At 44.2% G+C, this 25,595-nt stretch overlaps 1 protein-coding gene across 6 annotated transcripts in view; it reads left to right on the forward strand.

Moving 5' to 3' along the window:
• PCDH1 (protocadherin 1) overlaps positions 1 to 25,595 on the forward strand; it is a 276,302-nt gene that overhangs the window by 74,939 nt on the left and 175,768 nt on the right. For 5 of the 6 annotated variants that reach the window (XM_026718742.2, XM_026718740.2, XM_026718741.2 and 2 more), the window contains exon 3: positions 1,004 to 3,196. In XM_026718742.2, coding sequence (XP_026574527.1) covers positions 1,004 to 3,196 — 2,193 coding nt within the window. Of the gene's footprint in view, positions 1 to 1,003; positions 4,238 to 25,595 lie in introns of those variants that run through there. The other variant, XM_087930550.1, reaches the window with a different exon arrangement.

The following is a 25,595-nucleotide window of genomic DNA, read 5'->3' on the forward strand; positions in this document are numbered from 1 at the left end:
CTGTAGGATCTTCCTCACTTTTCCAATGTTATACAATTCTCGCTGCTGTCAAAACATACAATATTAAATATACATTCCCTTTGTCATATTTTCTGGCAATATACCTAACAAAAATATTACCGGTTTTAAATCTATATGTTGCTTTATCATTTCTCTAACCATGTATGTATTTTAATCTTTTTTTTTGCCTTTGGACATGTCCACCACATATGGTAATATGAACCTGGTATCTGATTGCATTTCCAACATTTGGCAGACATATTTTTAAACATCTTTGCTAGTGGTAAACTTCTTGCTGGTGGCAAATGCCACCTATAAAACATTTTATACAGATTCTCCTTGTATGTAGTTGCCATTGTCAATTTATAATTTATATCCTAGAGTTTTTGCCATTTATCTAATTCTATAGTATATCCAAATAATTTTGCCCATACTTTCATTGTTTATTTCACGTGTTCATCTTCCATTTTAAAGCTTAATAAATAGTTATATATTTTCTTTATTAATTTTTCATCCATTCCTAATAGTATCTGGTCAGGTGTTGTTAGCTCTTTATAGAAACCATAAGTCTGTGTCTTTCTTGTATCCTGATTGTATTTGCAAATGTGGCCACTATGCCGGGTCTACTCCTTGGTTTTGTAATTTCTGTTTAATTTTAATTTCCCATTTCTCATTTAAGATATCTTTATATGTTACAGTTTTTCCAAATTTACCCAATTCTGCACTTTACATTATATAGTAGTGAAGTATGAAATTGACCAGGTCAAGGCTCACACTTGCTTTTTGAGTGGATTCCAAAAACATGCACACCCCTCCCTCAAAAAAGAGAGTGGGATCAGGACAAACATTTCATTGTAAGTGTAATATTCTGCAATCATTTATTTAATAATGTCTACTGCTGTTTAATTGTAATTAGGTCATGATATTTTAAATTCTCTGGAAGTAGCACCCAAAACTTGAAAGCACTGAAGTATTATCTGATTAGATTCTTTTTTCATTACAGGTGAAAGCCAATGATTCTGATCAGGGTGCCAATGCTGAGATTGATTATTCCTTCCATCAGGCTTCAGATGTAATTCATCGACTGCTACGCTTAGACAGAGCTACTGGACTCATCACAGTACAAGGTCCTGTTGATCGTGAAGATATTAATGTGCTCAAGTTCTCAGTGTTGGCTAAGGACAAGGGAGCTAACCCCAAAACAGCCCGTGCCCAGGTAGTGATCAGTGTCAGGGATATGAATGATAATGCTCCATCCATTGAAATTCGTGGTATTGGTTTGGTGACTCATCAGGATGGCATTGCCAATATTTCAGAAGATGTGCCAGTTGAGACACCTGTGGCTCTGGTGCAGGTGTCTGATCGGGATGAGGGTGAAAATGCTGTTGTAACCTGTGTGGTGGCTGGTGATGTACCTTTTCAGCTGCGACAAGCCAGTGATACCGGCAGTGATAGCAAAAAGAAATATTTTCTACAGACCACTACACCTTTGGATTATGAAGCAGTGAAAGAGTATACCATTGAGATTGTAGCTGTGGATTCTGGTAACCCACCTCTGTCAAGCACTAATTCCCTAAAAGTGCAGGTGATGGATGTCAATGACAATGATCCAGTGTTTAGCCAGAGCTCAACAGAGGTGGCATTTCCTGAGAATAATTCTCCAAATGACTTGGTGGTAGAAGTGAGTGCTACTGATGCAGATAGTGGATCTAATGCTAAACTGGTCTACTCCCTTGCTGGAGAATCTTTATCAAAAGACACTTTCTCAATTGATCCAGAATCTGGTGAAATCCATGTAAAAAATGTGCTGGACCGGGAACAGCAAGAACGTTATGAATTCTTAGTAGTTGCAACTGACAAGGGTAGCCCTAGCCGCAAAGGAACTGCCTCAATTGCCATCAGTGTCATGGATCGCAATGATAACGACCCAAAATTCATGCTCAGTGGCTACAATTTTTCTGTCATGGAAAACATGCCACCGCTGAGTCCAGTGGGCATGGTGACAGTTATTGATGCAGACAAAGGAGATAATGCTGTCATTCAGCTGTCAGTGGAACAGGACAATGGTGACTTTGTCATCCAAAATGGTACTGGAACCATTCTCTCCAGTATATCTTTTGATCGTGAACGACAAAGTACTTACACTTTCCGACTTAAAGCTGTGGATGGGGGAGACCCACCTAGATCTGCTTATGTGGGGGTGACAATTAATGTATTAGATGAGAATGACAATGCTCCTGTAATTATATTTCCATCCAATGCTTCCTATAAACATATTCTGCCTAATACTAGTCCTGGGCAACAGGTTATGAGTGTTGGAGCTGAAGACATTGATTCTGGAATCAATGCTGAATTACTATTTAGAATTGCTGGGGGAAACCCCTTTGAACTCTTTAAGATTTCATCTGTAAGTGGAAATATCACACTAGAAAAAGAGATTCTCCGCAAGCACCATGGACTTCACCGCTTGGTTGTACATGTAAATGACAAAGGGAAACCTTCTCACCATGGCACAGCATTAGTTCATTTTTATGTGAATGAAACATTGGCTAATCGGACACTGTTGGAAACTCTAGTAGGACACAGCCTGGACACACCTATTGACATTGACATTGCTGGAGACCCAGAGTATGAACGCAACAAGCAGCGCAGTAATATTTTGTTTGGAGTCATTGCAGGCATTGTGGCTGTTACCTTGATAATTTTGCTAGTTGTGTTGGTACGCTACTGCCGTCAAAAGGAGGCCAAAAGTGGTTATCAAGCTGGTAAAAAGGAAACTAAGGATCTGTACGCTCCGAAACAAAGTAGCAAAGGGAGCAAAGCCAAAAGCAAAGTGAAAAAAAGCAAATCCACTAAGCCACCAAAACCAACTGAGGATGAAGAAGAAACAGGTCTGCAGAAATCACTTAAATTCAACCTTATGAATGATTCAGTAAGTGACAGTCCCCGCATCCATCTGCCTCTTAATTATCCACCTGGAAGCCCTGACTTGGGCCGCCATTACCGTTCCAATTCACCTTTGCCTTCCATTCAACTGCAACCCCAATCACCATCTGCCTCCAAGAAGCATCAGGTAGTACAGGACCTCCCAGCCACCAATACATTTGTGGGCACTGGGGACAGCAATTCTACAGGCTCGGAGCAGTATTCAGACTACAGCTACCGTACCAACCCTCAGAAATACACCAATAAACAGGTAGGAGAGATTGTGCTGCACTCACCCACCATTCCCTCATGCTACAACAGGGCCATATGGACAGAGGTGTGGGAATGAAATGGACTTGGCCCAGATTGCATGAATGGATTGGCAGGATGCAGGTTGGAGGACTGCAGTGTCCAGATGCATGTTACATTCATAGGACTACTTAGAAAAGAGGCTACCTTCAATCCAGCAAATTAAGGGTGCAAGTGGGGAGAAGATTGCATGATTGTGGTAAATCGGAGCAGGCTGATGGCATTTAGGGAAATGAATCCTACCACTTGGGTGCAGCATAAAGATTTGGGTTGTCAGTGGTCAATGATCCATGCATCAGGTTGTATTCAGTTCTGATGTTTTGTGTTCATTACTATAAAACAGGTGTTAAAGTAGAGCTGGGTTTGTTTATGGGTCCCATTTTCCAGTCATACTTCCATTCAGATATCATTGATTTGAATCATTGAAAGCATTGATTTCTTCTGTAGAAACTTGATGCCACCAGAATCTTAGTACATTTATAGATACAGTATGGTAAAATTGAACTATTTTAATGGAGAGACATGGGCCATGGATATAAGATTTTTGCATGCAGAAATGGAATTGACTCTATAGCTAGAATGGCATGGGGAATCTTTGCTGAGGGATTAGATAATGAGCACACACAGAACAAAGATTACTGCTGCTGGAATTCAAAGCAAGGAAAACCATCTGCTTCAAAACATTTTGATCTATGATAGAGAACATGGCAGAATAGAAAACTGATATATATTTTACAAACTGGGTAGCATTTGGGAAGTATTCTTAACCACTGAGGCTTTGGTAGGTATAGTTTTGGATGCCATGCTTCAAACTGGTTTCAGTTAGTTATCAATAAAATATGAAACATTCAAGGAATAGTGTTAATCTTCCTTCCATTGTGTCATTATTTCCTTTCTTTTGGGGCATATATATATATATGCGCTAATTTTCCTCCTCAGCTTTGTTCAGGTAAAGTAATAACTTTACCCATGATGTGATGTCAATAAATGTTTCCATTGTTAGCTGATGTGTTATGATGTGTTGGTCACTGAGTTTTGTGTGGCAATGTGTGTGTGTGTGCAGTGGTGGGGAAACCAAATGATGGGGAGGTGGAGAGGAGAATGGACATGATGACATTGCTTTTGGAGATCGTTGTTTCTGCAATTGAAATTACGTTAAATTTTTAGTTACCATAAATGGTAAAAGCAAATCAAAGGAACCAGTATGAATTTCACACAACATATATGAGAATCAAATTGGAATGAAGTTATCACAGAAAAAATTATCTTTGATATTTTCAGAGATTTAGTGTGCTGATTAAAAACAAAAAGTGTCTTTTTACAAATACTTGCACTTTTTAAACCTATCTCAGGGAACACCAATTATAGCAGTGATTTTGTACATATTGTCAGTAGCATACTGTTGGGATTTTTAGAAGTTTTTTTGCCAATCATTTTGATTAATTAGACCTACTAATATTATTTCACTATTTTTAATTTTTATTTAAAACATTAAAGTACAAACTCTAAAAAACTGCAGAAAACAAACAACTAAACAAGACTACACAAAAAAGAGTGCATAAAATAAAAAACAAAACAAAATAGACACATACAAATTGTTTCCTGGTTGAATACTGATAAATATACCACAAGGTTATATGCCTCCTCCTTTGTGAAGCAGACACACAATTTAAAAATTTCTAGAACAATATTTACCCAATCCAGTTAGCCTAACCTCTATCTACTATATAGAAACATAGTTAACAGGTAAAACCAACAACTAAATTAAACTTCAGAACCCTCTGTTAACAGTCTATTTATTGTATTTCACACGAAGAAAGTCTGGTCTGTTATAAGTTACCACAGTCATTGTTTCTGATCCATCCAGGACCAAATATCCTTGATTGATTCTTAATGAGTCTTTTCCTTAGGATAGTAATCGGGATCTTTCCTAACAATTGGATTTTATTCCCCAAAGGCACAAGTTACTATTGTGTATATCTCCATAGCATTTGTTGTACAAAAAATGTCTCCTGTAAATTGTAACATGGCATCTCTTAACATTTGTTTTCTGATTGGGAATGAAAAATCCATTCCTGAATGTCCTCCAATCGTCTTGAAAAAATCGAGTTCATAATTGGTCAATACTATCAACTTTGAGTCTTTAAAATCCAAGTCTGTCTTAGCTTTTCTCCTCTTGCCAACTTCACTATACTCCCTTCACTACTCTCCCTTTCCCACAGCTATCCCATCCCCCGCTTTGGCAGCTCTGTTTAGTCTGTCTCAAGATGGATCCAGGGCTGACAGGCTGCCTCCCTTCAAGAAATGAGAACGTCCTGAAATGAGACATATGACAGAAGGTTACCTAACCACCTCCCCCCCCCATTTGGCTTATCCGGAATTTCTCGTGAAACTTCTTCACCAACCTTTCCGCTTTCACATTCCAGCTTTTCACCCAAGTGGCTTCAGGCAAAGGATATCCCTTCCAATGTATTAGATACTGTAAACGGCCCCTATGCAATTTAGAGTCCAATATTTTCTTCACTTCATAAATGGGTTTCCCCTTGCACCACAATTGGCTCAGGAGCAGGTTGATCCCTTGGTTTTATTTGGGAGTTAGTGGCTAGCTTTAACAAGCTGCTATGAAACACTGGATGGACTGGCTGAGGAACAAGCATGAGCCATAGTGGAGGCTTCCCTTTGGGTGACCCTCCTCTTCCACCCTCTCCCTTTTCTTCTCGGAACCCCCTGGCTGACTGTGGTTGCGAGAGGAGAAAAAGTAGGGAAAGGAGGAGGGTTGCCCAATGGGAAGACTTCGCTGCTGCTCATGCTTGTTCCTCAGCCAACCCAGATTTCAAAAAAGTTGACAAGAAGAAAAAAAAGGAGTAGCAAAGAGCCCCAGGGAGAGCTCGCTGGGTTGGCCCAGCCTCTGCTTTCCAAGAGAGAGAGAGAAGAGATACAGTGACAGAGAGAGGCAGGGACACAGAGACAGAGAGGAGATACACACACACACACAGAGGGGGAGACCAGCTGATGGTTGAGCATCATTGGCGAAGATGCTCCTGCTTTCTCTGAGCCTTACCCCGGGGTGGGCATGCAGGGTTTGGTGGGGCCAGCCCCCTTTCCCCGCTATCCTGAGCTTCTTTACTCCTCCAGTGGAGCGATGCCGGCGGCAGCTTTCATTGAAAAGCGTCTTCCAGGCAGCAAAAGTCCCCTGTGAAAATTGAAAAGCCATGGCTGAGCGCTGCAGGCCCATCCCCCTTTCCGTCATCCCCTCCTCCTGGATCCCATTCCCACCCCACCAGCCCTTGTGTTAGCGAGGCTGGAATGGGCTAGTGTCTCGGGGCAGAGAGCAAATTGCACGTCTTCCCAAGTGACCGAGGCACGCCCAGCATCAATAAGGACCAGAAGAAGCTCTAGCAAGAGTGAGGCACCGGAGAATCAGCCTTTGCCACTTCTCCATCCCCCACCATCACCCTTACTTTCTCAGGCCAGGCAAGAAGTGACTGGGAGGAGAGGGCAAGGGGCGGGGCCAGCCAATAGTGGGATCACCTGACAGGGAGCCACAGCAGAGGCCCCAAAGAGCTGCATGAGGCTCCGGAGCCGCAGGTTGCAGACACCTCTAAATCCATAGTCAATACGATCCGATACCAATCTTGGATTCAGTCTGGTACTCCTCTGTAGGCCCATGGTTGCCTCAGGTCCTGATTCAAAGCCTCCTTGAAATAATGGACAAAGAGTCATTCAGGCCAGTCCTGCAGTTTTCTGGCTACTCTCCTAAACTCCCACAAAAATTCTTTAGGGGGCCAGCTGCTTTCCTTCAATGCCTTGATTCTCCACCTCAGCTTCCTCCCGGTTAGCTGTGTCCTCAAATTGAGCTCTGAGTGACTGTACGAAATCGTCCACGCCTTCCAACTTGGGGGGCTTTCATTGTGGAGTTGAGTGATCTATTCGGCAGCTTCCCCCTTTCTCATATTGTCCACAATGGCCAAGATCATATCTTGGTCTGACTGGTATTGAGCCCCATAGCGATCAATGTGGGCCCAGATATGATTTAGAAAGTAAGCCAGCTTTCCCGGGATGCCATCAAAGGTTGCCAAAAATTGCAGCAGGGTGGCTGTGACTGGTGGGGCCAGTGATGGGACCATCCACTGGCACTGAATCCACCCATGCCCAGGGTAGAAAGCCCATCTGGGAGGAATTTGATCAGCTAGTGGCAGTCTGGGACCTGCTGGGGGAGAAGGGTGTGCTGATCTGGGTAGTCCCTTCATCCCGTCGCGGTTGCCAGAGCTCAAGTGCCCCAGGGGCCTGGGGTGTTGACTGGCTGTGACACCCTGCTGGGCCATCGCCCCTACAGATTGAGTCCAAGGTTGGGAGGCTGGATCTAGATCCGACCAGCGTTGGGTGGAATGAAATCAAGGTCCCACTTTGGGCCCTTTTTCCCCCTTCCTTTACTTCCTATAGCCTTATTTTAAATTATCTCATTCCTTTCTTATTTCAATTACATATCTTTTTCTAATTTTTAAAATCTTTCTAATCAATGTTTTTATACTTTCGTCTGTCCTGTTTAGAATTTCATATTATTTTTTCTCATAAAACAATTTTCCCCTGTAATTGCTAGACTGGAGTGTAACACCTTTGTATCTTTTTTCAAATCTTATTTAAAAATTTAAGTTACACTTTTACAGTTATAACATTCAATTTTTAACCTCTATTTTATAACACATACCTATTTTCAATCGAATTCTGCTTGGTACATTCCCTTAAAAATACACACTAAATTCTTAAAAGAAAAAAGTATATATGTACATATATCTGCGTATATATGTATAACAATAGTAAATGGAATAATTATTCTATTCAAGTACAGCTCTGCCATTAATATTAATAACAATCTTTTACATTTCTATTTCTTTTAACAAACATTATCTAGTAATATCAGTTGTCTTTCACTTTAATCATCTATATTTCATATTTTACTTATTACTGTCTTTAAATAAAAAACCAAACAATAGTTATTAACAGTAGTCAATAAAGTTATTCAAGTTCATCTTGTCAACTGATAAAAATCTTCCATATTTCTTTTCAGTTTTTTTAAAACTTCCTTTTTAAATAATTGAGACTCTTATTATCTTACAAACAAATATTCCACTACACATCAATAGAAATTTTTTCTATCACTTTAATCATCTAACATATTTTCTAACCCTTTTCTATTTCTAATATAACAATGCTATCCCATGCCCCCTTGCAGAATCCTCTCCTTAAGTTAAATTTTAACCATTGTCTCTGCGTCTTTTAAATAGGCTTATACCTTTAATTTTTGTATGCTTTTCCTGTACCTCTATAACTTGTTTCTGTCTTTTGTAGCTTCTTTTCCTTTCCCTCTTCCCTCTCTTCTTCTCCCTCCCCTTTTTATTCCCTTTCCTGTCTGATCCTCCCTTCTGCTTCGTCCAGATATTATGATTACTTTTCAAATTACTCTTTTTTGTTTGGTTGTTGCTTCAGTGCTTAAGTTTTTAACTTCCTTTCCCCGCTTTCCCTTTTTTACCCCGCTTAAAATTGCTTGGTCATTAAAGATGGCTTCTTCATTGTCCCGCCCTTCTTGTTCTGCCAGCGTTTCTTGTTGTTTTCCATAGTTCAAGATCTCCATTTCTAAAAATTGAAATATGAAGCCAAAAGATCCTCTTCCATCTTGTGCTTCTTCTTTTTGTTCTTTAAGTCTCATTTTTAACTCTTCAAAAAGTGATGCCATTTTAAAAAATTTTAAACAACCCCCAATTGATTTTATTTTGTTTCATTAGGATTCTCCATCCAAAGTTCCAGGAGTCATCCAATAACCCAAAACTGTTTCTTGCTTCTTTTCTCACTTTCTCTTTCCAGGGGCTTTGTTATCTTGTGACAAACTTTCAGCTACAATGTATCTTTTGCAAGCCTTGTTAAAATTCCACTATCGATTTTTTAAGTTCCAGGTGGTCTCCTCCATTTTCCAGATTCCACCTTCTTTTTTCCTTTTTCCCTCCACTGCTTTCTTTTCTTTTTTTAAAGAAAAATTTTAAATTATCCAAGAATCTTTATCCCTTTGACACTTTATTTTCAGCTAGAAATAGCCTATTAATGTCAAAGTGGATTAGTATCAATTTCTTATTCGAATCTCTTCTTGTTATCATTCCAAGTCAATTAAAACTGTCAATGTGAGAGGAAAAAAAGCCAATTCTGTTTCCTTTCCCTTTCTCTTTCACTGCTTTTTTAGGAATAGTATTAGTCTTTAAAATTCAAGTTCCAGGTACCTTAAATAGATGTTCTCCATTCAACCCAGTCAGTCAAACTTTCTCCTTTAAACTTCCTCCTGCACAATCTTGTCTGGTCGGGTTCTTCTTTGAGGTGGCCATTTTTGACCACCGCTGCAACCGCCTTTGGGAAAGGGAGTAATGGCCATCCAAGGCAGCTCTTCTCAACCCCTCTGACGGCTCCCCCTTCTTCACCACCTCTACGGGGTGGCTTCAGCCCTGAATCCAGGTGGCTTGGGGCGCTCCAGTGGTGAGCATGGATCAAAACCATGCACAATTGCGATTTTGGTCCGTCGCCGAAGAAGCCCAAACCAGAAGTCTCCGAAAATATATTGTTATGGCTATATTCCCTTCGCTACTTTCCCTTTCCCACAGCTCTCCCATCTCCCGCTGTGGCAGCCCTGTTTAGTCCATCTCAAGATGGATCCAAGGCTGATACAGATACAGATTGAATGAAACCTGCTTCAATATCAGTAACTGTAAATAGGGAACGAGTCCTAGTGGACAATTACTTACATATTAGCCAACAGTCTGTGGTGGCAGCCAAAAAAGCCAACGCAATCTTACACTGCATTCAAGAGGAATTAGAACCAAGATCACATGAAATATTAGTACCACTTTACAAAGTTCACAATGGGAATATTGCAACCAATTTTGGTTACCACAATATAAAAAAGATGCTGTGACACTAAGGAGTACAGAAAAGAGCAACAAGGATGATTAGTGGGCTGGAGGTTAAGACTTATGAATAATGATTGCAGGAATTGAGTATGTTTAGTCTATTGAAAAGGATTAGGGGAGACATGATAGCTTTCTTCTAATATTTGAGGCCTACCACAAATATGAGGGGGGGTCTATTCTCCAAAGCACCAGAAGGTAAGGCAAGAAACAATGAATGGAAATTAATCAAGGAGAGAAACAACCTAGAACTAAGGAGAAATTTTCTAATGGTGAGAACAATTAACTAGTGGAATGCCTTGCCTTCAGAAATTTGTGGGTGTTCCATCACTGGAAGCTTTTAAGAAGAGATTGAACTTGACTGAAATGGTATAGGGACTCCTGCTCGAGCATGGGTTTGCACTAGAAGACCTTCAAGGTCTCTTCCAACTTTGTTATTCTATGTTCTATTTTTTGCACAAAGAATGAATTAAGCAGCTGTGCTTTCTCTCTCTATTGCCTGTTACTTCCTTGCCATTTTCTCTCCTTAGTGGACCAATTACTTCCTTGATTTTTTCTTGTTTTTTATATGTTGAAAGATATATAAATTTAGAGGCTATTGAACTCTGTGAAACTCTGGGTAAGTTATATGAAAATAATAAACACAATCCATGCGTGTCTAAAAAATCCAGATTCACAAACAAAATCTACAGGTCATTGGCACCTATCATAACCATTGAGTCCTTTCCTATTTTGTAGTTGGAGTTAGAACTCAAATTCTAAACATTGTCAATCTATGTTTCGAAGGTTTTTCTAATATTTAGCTTGAATTTGCCTTTCTTTAATTTCAATACATTGTTCTTGGTGCTGTGCTTTGAAACAATAGAGAAACAGATACTTAAATATATTCTTCTTTTCAGCTATATATAAAAGGTTTGAAAAAGCAGATTAAATTAAATATTACATTAGCAATTGCCTGTTCTTTACCTTTCATGTCTGTATCCCTAAACCTACAAAATTATAACTACTGTATTTTGGAACTGTAGGAAGTGTCATTTCAGAGCTAGAGAAGCAGAAGCCTGCAGTCTATTCTGGCTGGTCACTGATGACAAAGTAGCTTCTTGCCAGAATGGGATGCTTAGGCTTCCACCCTTGGCTGTGCCTCCTTTGCCTCTAGCCACCGGCCTCAGCCCATTCACAGCCAGCTTTCCTCCTACGCTGGTCCTTCCCCAGCCATTCTCCATGGCCAATGGTCCCCTGGCCCTCCGTCCCTCGCCTTTTGTCCCTGCCCATTCGCCCAGACAGCGTTTGACCCAGCCCGTTGGCTGCATGAGACAAATAGCTGTCAGTCAATTGGGTGGCAGGCAGACGCAATATTGCTGTGGAGGGAAGTGTGCGATGGGACAATAGCAGGGGCAAGTTTTTCTTAAAGGGGAAGGTGTTACAAACAGTAAAACTGCAGCCCAAAAGCATCCTGCTATTGGCTGGGGGGCATGGCAGGCATATTTAATAATTGATATTTTCTCATTATTTTCTGTAATGGGGAGGTTGTTCACACTCCCTGCTGTCAAAGTTTCCATTTCTTATGTATATATTGATGTCAAGATATGCAAATTGAGGTTCCTGCCAAAGGCTTTGAGTTACATGGGATGGGGGTTGATTGAAGATCGAAATGGAAATCCTTTGTAGTATCTTTTTGGGCTTGCTCTGACTTTGATTTGCCTCCCCTTTACAAGTTGTTTCCTGAATAAATGTTGCATCTAAACAGTTACAATAGCACTGTCATGGTTCCAAGTAATAGTCCCAATCAATTCAGGATTCTGAGGCTGTAGCTTTTCTCAAAAATCCATTTTATTGAGTATATCATATTGGCAAGTTCAAATGTTGAATCCAACTCTAAATATTTCCTGTTTTCAGTATAATAAAAGAAATAGATATCACTCATCCCCCTAGTGCAGGGGTCTACAACCTTAAACACTCAAAGGGCCATTTGGACCAGTTTCCCACAGAAAAGAAAACACCAAAAGCCACAAAAACTGGGTGGGTGTGGCCAACTTGATATTATTCCCACCCAGTCACAAGACACCCCCCAGACATGCCTATCCAGGTTTTGTGGCTCCCAGTTTTCTTTTCTGTGGGAAACGGGTATCTTTCCGTCTCTCTCTCTCTCTCTCTCTGCTCCCTCCTTCTCTCTCCCTCCTTCTATCTTTCTCTCTGTCTCTGTCTCCCTCCCTCTCTGTTTCATCTATCTATCCCTCAATCCTTCCCTCCCTCCATCTATCCCTCCCTCTATCCATCCATCCCCCCATCCATCCATCTACCCATCTACCTACATACCTACCTACCTTCCTATATCAATTTATCCCTCCATCCCTGAATCCATCCCTCCGTCCATCTATCCCTCCATCCTGAATCCCTCCATCTATCTACCTATCTCTCCCTCCATCTGCCCCTCCCTTCCTCCCTCTATATTTCCATCTATCCCTCCATCCCTGGATCATCCATCCATCTATCCATCCCTCCATCTACCTATCCCTCCATTCCTCCATCCATCTACTTATCTATCCCTCCATCTATCCCTCTATCTATCCCTCCATCTCTGCATTTATTCCTGCATCCCTCCCTCCATCTATTTATCCATCCCTGGATCTATCTACCTATCTATCTCAACATACATGCATCTATCTCTACATTTATCCCTGCAACCCTCCCTCCATCTACTTATCTATCCTTTCCTCCCTCCATCTATCTATACATCCCTGCATCTACCTATGTATCCCTTCATCTATCCATCCATCCACCCCTCCCTCTATCCCTCCATGTATCTATCTATCTCTGCATCTATCTATCCCTCCCTCCCTCCCTCCCTCCATCCCTATCTATCTATCTATCTATCTATCTATCTATCTATCTATGTATCTATCACTCCATCCCTGCATCTATCTATCCCTCCCTCCATCCTTCCTATCAATCTTTCTGTCTATTTTTCTATCCATCCCTGCATCTCTCCCTCCCTCCATTTAATTATCTATCCCTCCCTCCCTCCCTTCATCTATCCATCCCTGCATCCATCTACCTATCTATCCCTCCATCTATCCATCTATCTATCCATGCTCTCTTGCCCAGCTTCACGTGTTGGGTGAATCCAAGCACTTGGGCTGTGGAGGGGGAGTGGAGGCTGCCAGGCAAAGCCAAATGTTGGAGATCCATGCAAAATAAGGCAACTCCAACCTGGATCCTGTTGGGGAGAGACCTCCCCTTCCCTCTTCCTCTCCCCCCGCCCCCGCAGTGGGGACTCGGACAGCTTGAGTGCAGCTTCCTTCTCAAAGGCGGTCAGGAAGCAAACAAATATAGCTATCCTGCTGGGAGGTGGCAGGGCAGAGCCCCTCCTCCAGCTGGCAAGAGTGGAGCAGGCAGCATGTGCACCTTCCCCACCACCGCGATGGTGCTGGCTGGGAGGGGTGCACGAGGTGAACAGTTGGAGCCATACTCAGAGTTTGCAAGTGGGCTCGGTAGTGCTACTTAGCAAGGAGGGAGACCATGGCCTGTTTGGTTTGTTTCAGCACAGGGTGGGAATGCAGAAGGTGGAGAAAATCCATGCCTCTTGGTGTTCAACCCCCAAAGACTCCTTTGGGGTGACTGAGAGGGGAGGGCAAGAGGCAAGGCCAGCCAGTGGTGGGCTCATCCGACAGGGAGCCACAGTGGAGGTACGAAAGAGCTGCATGCAGATTGCGAGATGCAGGTTGATGACACCCACTCTAGTGTCGTTGGTCATGTTAACCAACCAGGTAGATGGCAGACTACTCAGCTACTCCCTCCAGCCATTATGAGCTCTTGTTGAGAAAAACTTGATTCCCATGGCCTTATCACTCTTATGTCTGGCACCCACACCCCATAGTTCCCCCTCTCCCCATATGTATGGCAACTAAGAAAAAGTAATGAATATGGCTTCAGCTAGAGTCATTTTGAGAGTTGACAATCAGCTCCCCCTACAAAGTAAAGAGCACCTGAAAAATGTTAAACACAAACAGAAGTTAGGTTCCTATTAGCCCTTTCCCCCTTGGTACCCCAGTCTCTTTTGAGTTTTGGAGGGTTCCTGTCATGGAATTTAATTACTAGTCGTTCTGCCCTCATTTGCTGCTTTTTACTCAGGTAGCTTCTGATAGAGGATATCCCTTCCATTGAACCAAATACTGTAGCTTTCTTTTATAGAGTCTTGATTCTAGAATTTGCATTATCTCGTAATGGGTCTCCCACTACTATGGGACCTGGGGCCATCCGAACTGCCAGTCTCAGCTCCAAACCAACCATTGGCTTCAATAGGTTACTATGGAAAACTGGGTGTGTCTTCCCCAGAAGGTGGGTGTCAGCTGGTGCTCCATTCAAAATCCAAGAAAGAAATACTTAGACTCAATTAATTAGAGAAAAGATATCTTTTACTGGAAGTCAAGTGGTAGCAACAAAAGAATTCTGAATCTGAGAAAATTGGCGTGTAAATCACATATACAAAATGATGGCAACGTTCCCACCCCCAATAGTTTAATTGGCTCATCCAATTAAAAGTTGTGTATAGCATCATGTGGGCATCTCCAGGTGGTGATGAGGCCTCTGTCCATTGACCTTGACATATTTTGATAAAGAGTGGTGGCTGCACAAAGCATAGCATACAAGCCTAAACAAGAACCTTCCCCCTCCCAACTTATACAGTTCTGTTTTGTAACACCTCCAGCTCGCTTCCCATAACCATGTCCCCCCTCCTCCCCCTGTTATTTATGACAGCCGAAAGATGCAAAGCAAAGGAAGAAAATCTTGAAGGCTGACATTCGGCCCTTCTGCAAAAGAGGCATTAATCCTATAAAAGATAAAAATAGAAGATAACAGAAAATATACATGTAACACCATAATACTATATTTTAGGGTTTATCAGGATATTTAGTATGAAATGCCTTGATAAGTATAGGAACCCTAATATCCTTCTCATTCACCCATTCGGACTGGGAAGGAGGAAAATGTTTTCAAACAACCAAATATTGGAGTTGACCCCTTTGTTTTCGAGAATCCAAAATTTCTTTAACTTCAAAATGTTGTTCTTCAATTAGCAATGGCATGGGGGGATTGACCTGAGTCAGTCTTAAGTCGGAGGTATGTTCAAGTTTTAATAAATTAACATAGAAGACAGAGTGGATCAGAGGGTTTTAGGTAATTTCAGTTGGACTGCCACAGGGTTCACAGTTTGTTCAATTGGGAAAGGTCCAACATACTTAGGTCCAAGCTTTTTTGACTTTTGTGTGGTCTGCAAATATCTGGTGGATAAAAAGACCTTGTCACCAACTTGATATGGTTTTTGTGGAATTCTCTTTTTATCTGCAAATTTTTTATGGGCTTGATGAGCATTATCTAATGCTTTTCGGGTAACCGGCCAGGTAAGCTGGAGCTGTTTTATCCATTCATCTAATGTCTGAATGTTAGATTTCTCCTGTGGAAGCTCAGGTATGGGTACAAAGTCTTGTCCCGAAGCCACTTTAAATGGAGTAAACCCAGTACTACTATGTACTGAATTGTTATATGCTACCTCAGCGAATGGCAATAGGCCCACTTATCTTGCTGATAATTTATATAACATCAAAGATACTGTTCCAATACTGAGTTAGTTCTCTCACAAGCCCCATTGGTTTGTGGGTGGTGGGCAGAGGTTAAGCCCTGGGCAGAGCCCAATAACTTCAGGAACTCCTTCCAAAAGTTTGAGGTAAACTGGACACCCCTGTCTGAGATTATGTGTTCAGGAACCCCATGTAACCTGTAGATAGGTAAAATAAACAGTTTAGCCAATGTTTTTGCAGATGGGATTTTCGCACAAGGTGTGAAATGTACCTGTTTGGAAAACAAATCTGTTACTACCCAAATAACTTTATTTCCCCCACGTTCAGGTAATTCCACTATAAAATCCATAGAGATTTCCTTCCAGGAGCAGTTGTTCTAGCCACATTTTGTAGTAAGCCTGCTGGTTTACCAGGAGGCTGTTTGGCTGAGGCACAGATAGGACAGCTAGCCACATAAGTTTCAATGTCCTTTTTAAAGGTAGACCACCAAAATTGCCTTTTAACCAAGTGTAAGGTCTTCACGAATCCAAAATGTCCAGCAGCTTTAGAGTCATGAGCTTGCTATAATATTTGGTTTCTCAGCTTTGCTGGCACATATAATTTGGCCCTCACCCATGCCAATCCATCTCTAACCATACAGTTATTTGAGTGAGCAAGGAACCAATCATCAAGTTTTAAGAGCTTCTTTTAATTGTGCAGTTAAATCATTTGATAAATCAACTTCTTTTTCTGTGCTCTGGTAACCACTGGAGCCCCCAACTGTTTGGTTGAGACAATAGGCCGTACCACTTCTTGGTGAGCAGTATTATATTGAGGTAATCTAGATAAAGCATCCACCATGAAGTTCTTTCCCCCTGGAATGTACTTTAATGAAAAATTAAAGTGTTTAAAGTACTGTGCGCAGCGAACTTGCTTGGGAGACAGCTTCCGGGGTGTTTTCAAAGCCTCCAAATTTTTATGATCCGTCCACACCTCAAATGGGTGTTTTACCCCTTCTAGGAAATGCCTCCAGGTTAACAGAGCCCAGTGAACTGCAAAAGCTTCTTTTTCCCAGATGGCCCATCTTCTTTCAGTTAGTTTACGGGAAGTATATGCACACGGTTGCAGAGTCCCCATCTTGTTTGCTTGTAGTAACACCGCCCTGACTGCTACATCACTCGCATCGGCTTGGATTACAAAAGGAGCGTCCATGTCCGGGTGCTTGAGTACTGATTCAGCAGCAAACAGTCGTTTCAGCTTCTCAAAAGCAGCTTGGCACTCCATGGACCACTCCAGTGGTTTACTAGGCTTCGGTTTTACCTCCCCTTTGGTTTTTAGGAGATTTGTGATAGGCATTGCAATCTTCGCAAAAGCAGGGATAAATTGACGGTAAAAATTAGCAAGTCCCAAGAAACTTTGAAGTTGTTTCCTGGTGTGGGGAGGAGCCCATTACAAAACGGCACGAACTTTCCATGGATCCATTTCTATGCTATCATGTGATATGCAATAGCCTCAATAGTCATTTTTTTCCTGGTGGAATTCACACTTGGACAACTTTGCATATAGTTCAGCAGCTTGAAGTTTTTTCAGAACTGCACTAGTTTCACATGTTCATTACGAGTCTCTGTTTAGATAAGAATCTCATCAAGATAAACCAACACCCCTTTGTATAAATGTTCATGCAACACCTGATTTATCATTTGCATGAATACTGCAGGGACCCCCTGTAGACCAAACGGAAGAATGTTGAATTGGAAACAGCCCATTGGGCAGTTAAAAGCAGTTTTCCATTCATCCCCTTCCTTAATTTGAACTCAGTAGTATGCTTCTCTCAGGTCGAGTTTCGTAAAAATTTTCCCTTTGGCCAAGTGGGCCAATATATCCTTCATCAAGGGGAGTGGGTACACGTTCTCCACCGAAATGGTGTTGAGGTTTCTATAGTCAACGTATAAATGCAGAGAGCCATCTTTCTTTTCACGGAACAATACTGGGGCCGCTACTCAAGGCCTAACAGGTTGGATGGATGAAACCGCATTCCAAATTTTTATCGATAAATGACTGCAGCTCTTCTAACTCCTGCAATGTCATCGAGTACAGTGTTGGTTTTGGGAGTTTTACTCCTGGCAAAATTTCAGTACTACAATCTGTTGAGCAATGGGTGGGGGGGAGCTTGTCCGAGGCCTTTCCACTATAAACCTCCTTTAAGTCCCAATATTCCTCTGGAAATTTCTCCTCCCGCCTCAGATTCTCGGTGCCAGTGGAGGCCAGCTCTTTGGGATTCTTGGGTTTTGGTTGAGATTGCCCCTCCCCTTCTGGGCATTGGTCAGTACGTATGTGCAATGATCCCCTCCTCCAGTCGACGTGGGGGTTCCATTTCCGGAGCCAGGGGAAACCCAGTATTGGGGGCGCTCCATCCCAGGAGCCACAATAAAATACAAAGTCTCTCTATGCTTCCCCACTGTCATTTCTACTGGTTCCGTTATGAAATGTGCAGGGCTGCCCCCAGCTACCGATCCATCCAGTTGGCAAAAGGCTATGGGCGTTTTAAAAGTCTTTAGCCTTAAGCCCATTTTCTCTCCTATCTCCGAGCTGATTACGTACCTTGTGCACCCAGAGTCTAACAAGGCCAACATTTCCCCTTTGGCTCCCAACGTGGGTACCCTTAATCTCACTGGAATGGTCATAGGGCCCTTGTTTGGACTTACCAGTGAGTCGTTTTCCAATTCGGATTCACTCTCTTCAGAAGAGGTAGGAGTTCCCAGCTCCTCTCCTTTTGGAGGGGCAATCTCTACAACCTCCTCCTCTTTAAGCGCCGTTTCGTGAGGCTTTGCTGGGTTTTTTTCAGGTTTTCCTCCTCCTCCTGGTGCCCCCTTTGGCTCTAGCTTGGCACGGCAGTCTGCAGCCTGGTGACCTTCCTTCCCACATTGGAAGCATGCAATGGTCTTGGGGTTTTGCCGCCAACTCTCCCTTCTGAGGTTTTAAGGCTTCTCGAGGGCTGTTGGGGGAGGACTTGCTCCAACCAAGGCCCCCCCCCGGCGTCTGTTTCAGGTCAGGTCAATTTCCACCTCTGCTGCCAGCACGTACCATAGCTGCAACTCACTGGGGTCTCTTCTGGCAATACAGCTTTGATATACATCTTCATTCAAACCATCTTTAAAAGCTTCTATCAGGGCTCCCTGGGACCAGCCTTGAATATGACACGCCAGCTCTCTAAATTCCTGGGTGTAGTCAGCCACTGATCTCCTCCCATGATTTATGGTCTTCATCCTAATTCTGGCCTTATGTTCAGCAAGTGGGTCTTCAAACCTGGCCCGCAGCGCAGTCATGAACAGGTCATAATTCATCAGCTGGGGAGCATTATCATTATGCAAAGTCACCATCCATTTTGCAGCTGTTCCCTCAAGAGCTCTTTGGCTGCTTCCAAGGAAAAATCCTCTCCATATTCCTCCATATGGCTCCAGACTTGTGCCAGGAAGAATCCTAACTCCTTGGGATTACCCCCTCCCCCCATATTTTACTTCCAACAGAGGCACCTTTGGAGTTCTACGCCTTCTGGCAATTACTTCCCCCGCCAGGGGGCGGGGCTGGGCTGCTGCTGCCTGTTGCGCCGGCCCAGGTTGATTTATGAGGGTGGCTGCTCTGATTCTTCTGGCTGGGGCTGCCTCCCCCTCTTCTGCCTCATACCTTTGATCAGTCTGAGGCTCTCTGACAGCTTCATTTAGAAGATGCAGGGCTTGAGTTAGTAAAAAATTCTTTTTTTCCTTCTCTTGCCACGGCTCTTCTCTTCCATGTGGTCACTCCTGGAGGAGGCTTTTCCTCAGGATCCTTCCAGCTGACTCCCAGGGACCATTTGGGTTTTACAGCTGGTTTTTCACCAAGACTTAATTCTGCTAACAAGTCAGCTTCCCCTGCTGCCTCTAACAGCAGGGAATCTGGTCCTCCAGCCACTCCCAGGTCTTCTTGGTCGCTGGCTGGATTAGACATTGTGTTCAGACCCCCTCGGAAAATTTTTTATTAATTCTCTGGGTGGACTGGTAAAGTGAGGTTCAGAATAATGTCAGCTGGTGCTCCATTCAAAATCCAAGAAAGAAATACTTAGACTCCATTAATTAGAGAAAAGATATCTTTTACTGGAAGTCAAGTGGTAGCAACAAAAGAATTCTGAATCTGAGAAAATGAGCGCGTAAATCACATATACAAAGTGATTGCAACGTTCCCACCCCCAGTAGTTCAACTGGCTCATCCAATTAAAAGTTGTGTATAGCATCATGTGGGCATCTCCAGGTGGTGATGAGGCCTCTGTCCATTGACCTTGACATATTTTGATAAAGAGTGGCAGCTGCACAAAGCATAGCATACAAGCCTAAACAAGAACCTTCCCCCTCCCAACTTATACAGTTCTGTTTTGTAACACCTCCAGCTCGCTTCCCATAACCATGTCCCCCCTCCTCCCCCCATTACTTATGACAGCCGAAAGATGCAAAGCAAAGGAAGAAAATCTTGAAGGCTGACAGTGGGGAAGTTTCAATTCCACTGACCGAGTTAATGATTGTTACAATGGGAAATGGTGCTAAAAATCTAGGACCTAGTTTTTTGAATGGCAATTTTAGCTTTAAGTATTTGGTAGAGAGGTAAACCTCTCAACATGGAATGGTTTCTGAGGGGCCTGTTTCCTGTCAACTTGCTCTTTATGGTTCTTAGCCGCTTTAGTTAGTGTTCATTTTATGTTCCCCCAGGCATTCCATAGTGAGTCAACCCACTCTGTCAAACTAACAGAGGAAGGGGGCTCTTGGGAGTGTTCTGGCATAGGAACAAAGTGTATCCCATTGACCACTTTAAAAGGGGTGAGTCCCATGCTGCTATGTATGGCATTGTTATACGTCAATTCAGCAAAAGGCCTGCCCGGTTGGTTTGCTGATAGGTGACATAACACCTAAGATACTACTCCACCATTGCATTAGCTCGTTCCACTGCACCATTGGTACTCAGATGGAAAGCCAAGCCAAGTCTCTGGGAGGATCCTATTGACTTTACAAACTCTGTCCAAAATATAGCCATGAAATGGATGCTTCCGATCCAAAATAATTCTGCTTGGCACTCTCTGCAATTGATAAATGTGTTTTAGGAACAGCTTCACGAGCTTGTGGGCAAAGGGTAGTCCGGGACAGGTGGTGAAATGAACCTGGTTGGGGAACAGGTCAGTCACTGTCCAAATTACTGTATTCCCACTGCTTTCAGGCAACTCCACTATACAATCCACCATGATCTCTTCCCAGGGCCAAGTTGGCTCTGCTACTTGTTGCAGTAGACCAGGAGGCTTCCCCAGCCTCTTTTTCTTTCTCTCACAGGTTACACAGCTTTTCGCATAGCTCTCAATGTCCTTTTTCATCCCTGGCCACCAAAAATGTCCCTTGCCAGGTGCAAAGTCTTCAGGAATCCAAAGTGTTCTGCTTGTCTAGCATCATGGCTCCTTTGTAGGATCTGAACCCACAAGTTACTAGGGACAAACAGTTTAGTCCCTTTCCAAGCCAGCCCACCCCTGGTGGTCAAAAGCTGCGGGTGATCCTTGAACCAGGGGTCAGTTTGTAATTCAGCCATAAGTCTCTGGTTCAACTCTTCCCCCGCCTCAGTCGGTCGTTGTGTGATTTGTCATCGGGAGAGCCACCCTCTGGGGAAGGGAAATAATTACATTGACTACCTCATCCTGACTGTTCTTGTACTGGAGCATCTGCGACAAAGTGTCGGCCAGGAAGTCCCATCCCCCTGGTGGGTACTTAAGGGCAAAGTTGAATCAGTTGAAATATTGCACCCACCTGACCTGCTTAGGCAAGAGCTTGCGAGGGGTCCTCAACACCTTTAAGTTCTTGTGGTCAGTCCACACTTCAAAAGGTACATTGCTGCCTTCCAGGAGGTGGCGCCAGATCAGTAATGCCCACTGGACAGTAAAGGATTTCTTACATATGGCCCAGCGTTTCTGTGTCCCTGAGTTTTCGGGAGGTGTAAGCGCATGGCTGTAGGTTTCCCTCCCTTTATTTTGGAGGACAGTCCCCACAGCCACGTCACTTGCATCAGCCTGGATCATGAATTATTTTTCTGGATCAGGGTGCTTTAACACTGGTTCTTTCGCAAATAGTCTCTTTAGGGTTTCAAATGCCTCCTGGCATTCCATAGACCTGTGATGATGAACCTATAGCATGTGTGCCACAGGTGGCACACAGAGCCATTTGTGCTGGCATATGAGCTGTAGGCAAAGTTTACCTCACTGGGCATGCACATGCCTCACAGCTGATTTTCAGCCAGTTTGAGGCTTTTTTCGGCTTCCCAAAGGCTTGAGGAAGGCTTCTGCAGGCTTTGCAGGCCAAAAACTAGCCCTGTTTCATCACTTCCTGTTTTTCTGAAAATACGAAAAGAAATGACAAAACGGGCTAGTTTTCAGCCTGCAAAGCCTCAAGCCTTTGGGCGGCCAAAAAAGCCTCAAACCAGCCAAAAATCAGCTGTGAGGCCCAGTGCAGGTAAGGGGAGGGATTACGCATGCATGCATAGGGGGCGTGGGGGCACGCATTGCCTTCTGGCAGCTGGCATGCGAGCGCGAGCGTGCAAGCGCATGCACAATTTTTGGCACAGGAGCCCAAAAAGGTTAGCCACCACTGCTATAGACCTGCCTTGGCTGGAGTTTGGCCCCCATCTTTCTGGTTTTTAGTAGTTCAATGATTGGCAAGGCTATCTTTGCAAATATAGGGATGGTTTGCCTGTAGAAGTTAGTAAATCCCAGGAAGCTTTGTAGCTGCTTTGTAGCTAAGGGTTCAAGGGAGTTGCCACTCTGGGATGCCTTTCACTTTCACTGGGTCCATCTCCACCCCCTCGCTTTACACTTGGTTTCCCAGGTAGTTCAGGTGGGTCTGGTGGAACTCGCATTTGGACAGCTTAGCATATAGGTTCACTGCCAGTAGCTTTTTAAAGACTTGGCAGACCAGCTGGCTGTGTTTCCTCCATTGTTTTGGTGAAGATGAGGATGTCAGCCAAGTAAATATAGGTGCTTGTGTAGCACCTCATTTATCAATTGCATGAACACTGTACCCCCCTGTAGTCCAAATGGCATCACCTTAAACTGGAAGCTTCCCAGAGGGCAGTTGAATGCTGTCTTCCATTCATCCCCCTCTCTAATTCTGACCTGGTAATATGTCTCCCACAAGTCTAACTTAGTGAATATCTTTCCCTTGGCTAGGTGTGCTAGCATATCTTTCCTGAGGGAGAAGGGGTACATGCTTTCCACACATACCCCATTGTTCCCTTTGAAATCCACGCATAATCTCATAGTTCTTTAAACAGGACAGAAGCTGCTACATGGGATTTAGCTGGTTGAATGAAGCCCCTGGCTAGTTTTTTTGTTGATGTATTCCCTTAATTCCCTCACTTCCTTAGGGCTCATGGAGTACATTTTGGGCTTAGGCAGTTTTGCCCCCAGCAGGATTTCAGTTGTGCAATCTGTGATGGGGGTGTAGGTTAGAACATTACACTCCTTTTCCCAAAATACCTCCACCAGGTCTTGGTACTCTGGGGATAATTTGGGTCCCTGGGAGCTGATCTGACCCAGCCCTTGAATGTTCTGTGTCCATGCCATCCGTCCTCTGCAGAGAGGTCTGCACAGCTCAGTTGTGTGTGGGAGGGAGGGGCCCTCTTCCCAGTCTCAACTTCCTGTTTCCTGCCTTCTCACCATATTGCTGTGCCCCATTTGTCCAACCAGGCTAACCTCAGGATCACAGCCCCCATCATCTTTGGAATGATCATGAACCAGATCATCTCCCAGTACTGACCCATCTCCAACTTCATAGGTTCTGTTAGGTGGGTAACGGGGGGAAGGGTATCAGTGAGCCATTGACTTGTTCAAATTTCATGGTTCTGGACAGCTTCTTGACTCAGATCCCAGACTTGCCACTGTGAGTTATCAGGCATTGGGTGCACCTTGAGTCTATTAGGGTCTCAACCCCTCCCCCCCCCCCGAATTCCTGACTAAGGCGCCATGATTCACATGAGCAAAGCAAAGGGGCAAATCACTCTCTTCACCATTGGGTGACCCTACTCTCCCTTATCCTCAGTGTTGTACAAGGCTGGTGACTAGTCCCCTTCAACCAGAGCTCCCTCCCCCTTGGGCAGGCGAGAGGGGACCTCAACTGCCTAGCAGGCCAAGTTGGACTTCTCCAGCACTTTCTGTGGTGGCTTCTTTGGCTTGGTCGGTGCTGGCGATCCTGCCTTTGGCTTTGGCATGGGCACCAGGTACTCAGCTGCTTGATGCCCCAGCTGACCACATCGGAAGTATTGGATGGGGGCCTGGCTTGGTCTTGTGAGTGCGCTAGTGGATGTGGCTAAGGCCAATCACCTCCCAGCTGATCGGCTCCCTTGGCTCTCCTTGGTTTTGCTTCGGGGTCACTCTTTGGTCTGCAGGCTTTCAGCTAAACTTCTTGTGCTGTAACAGTCTGGTACCATTTGTGCAGTCGGTCAGGGAGGCCCTGGTATGCGCACATCTGGTGCAGCTCTCTGTCAAGGCCCTCTTTGAAATGGTAAACAAGCTGTCGTTCTGACCAGTGCCACAGCTTCCCCACAACTCTTCAAAACTCAAATGTATTCCTTCACTGGTCATCCCCTTTGCTCTAGCTCTTATATCTCTCCCTCTTCCTGTTGGGCCTTTGCCTCATCTTTGAACTTTACCCGCAGCTCCCTCAGGAACATCCCGGCATCCCTCAGCTCTTGTGCTTCTTCATCATGAAGGGTGGCCACCCATTCTTCCACCTCTCCCACAAGGCTGGCCAGAACCGCATTCACCATAGCTCTCTGGGTTGGGTAGGCTAAGACGTAAAAATCTAGGTGGCCCAGCACACAGTTGAGGAAGATTGCAAGCTTGTTGGGATCCCCATCAAACATCATCTTCAGGGGAGGAGGCTCCATTGGGTAAGATGGCAGTGGCCAGTACTGGATCCACCCAGGGTCCAGGGGGGAAGTGGGCCTGGTGCCACTGAGGAGGGGCTGTTGCTAGTTGCTTATAGTAGCCACTGCAGGATTGGTCCTGGGCCAGGACTCACTCTTGTTGCTGCAGCCAGCAATGGCTGGGTGCTCTGCCTGGTGCTTTTGCTCTCTGTCACTGCTCCCTGTAATCTGTGATCCAGGCTCCCTCCAGCTGCCAATCGAGCTTCAGGCTGGCGAGGCGGAACCTGACGGATGGGCTCAGGTTCCACTGATCCAAGATCATCTGAGCTGCCCTGGTGGCCACTTCCTCTGCAGCTTTCAGCCAGTGTAACGGCTTCACCTCTTGGATGCCTGCACATACATGCATCTGGAACAGGCCCCAGCTATTCTTCCTCCTCACTCATATCAGCCTCCAAAGGCAGATGCCTCTCCGATGGCTGAGGAATATCAGATGGTCCTGGCTCTATCTCTGCGTCCGACACAGAGCATCCATCAGAGCCTTCCCCAGATTCCAGAACTGGCCCCAGTTTCTCCCCAACCTCCTCATTGTCCGATTCTGCTGCCAAGCTTTGCTGGCAGCTGGCAGGCCAGAACACTCAACCACACTTCAGAGCTCTTTGGTAGAGCAGCTGAGGGAGTGGCTTGACCGCACAGGCATCCAAGAGGTGGAGCCGTTGCACCAGCTGAAAGCAGCAGAGGAAGTGGCCACCCAGGCAGCCCAGCCACTCCTGGGTCAGTGGAGCCCAAGCCCTCCCATCAGGTTCTACCTCGCCAGCCCAAAGCTCGACTGGCTAGATTGAGATTAGGGTGGAGACACTCAGCCACATTTCAGAGCTCTTCGGTGGAGCAGCTGAGGGAGTGCTTTGACCATTAGGAACTGTTAGGAGTGGGGAAC

Source organism: Pseudonaja textilis, chromosome 3 (genome assembly GCF_049901715.1).
Source record: "Pseudonaja textilis isolate UNSWEBS1 chromosome 3, rPseTex1.2, whole genome shotgun sequence".
Taxonomy (NCBI): Eukaryota; Metazoa; Chordata; class Lepidosauria; order Squamata; family Elapidae; genus Pseudonaja; species Pseudonaja textilis.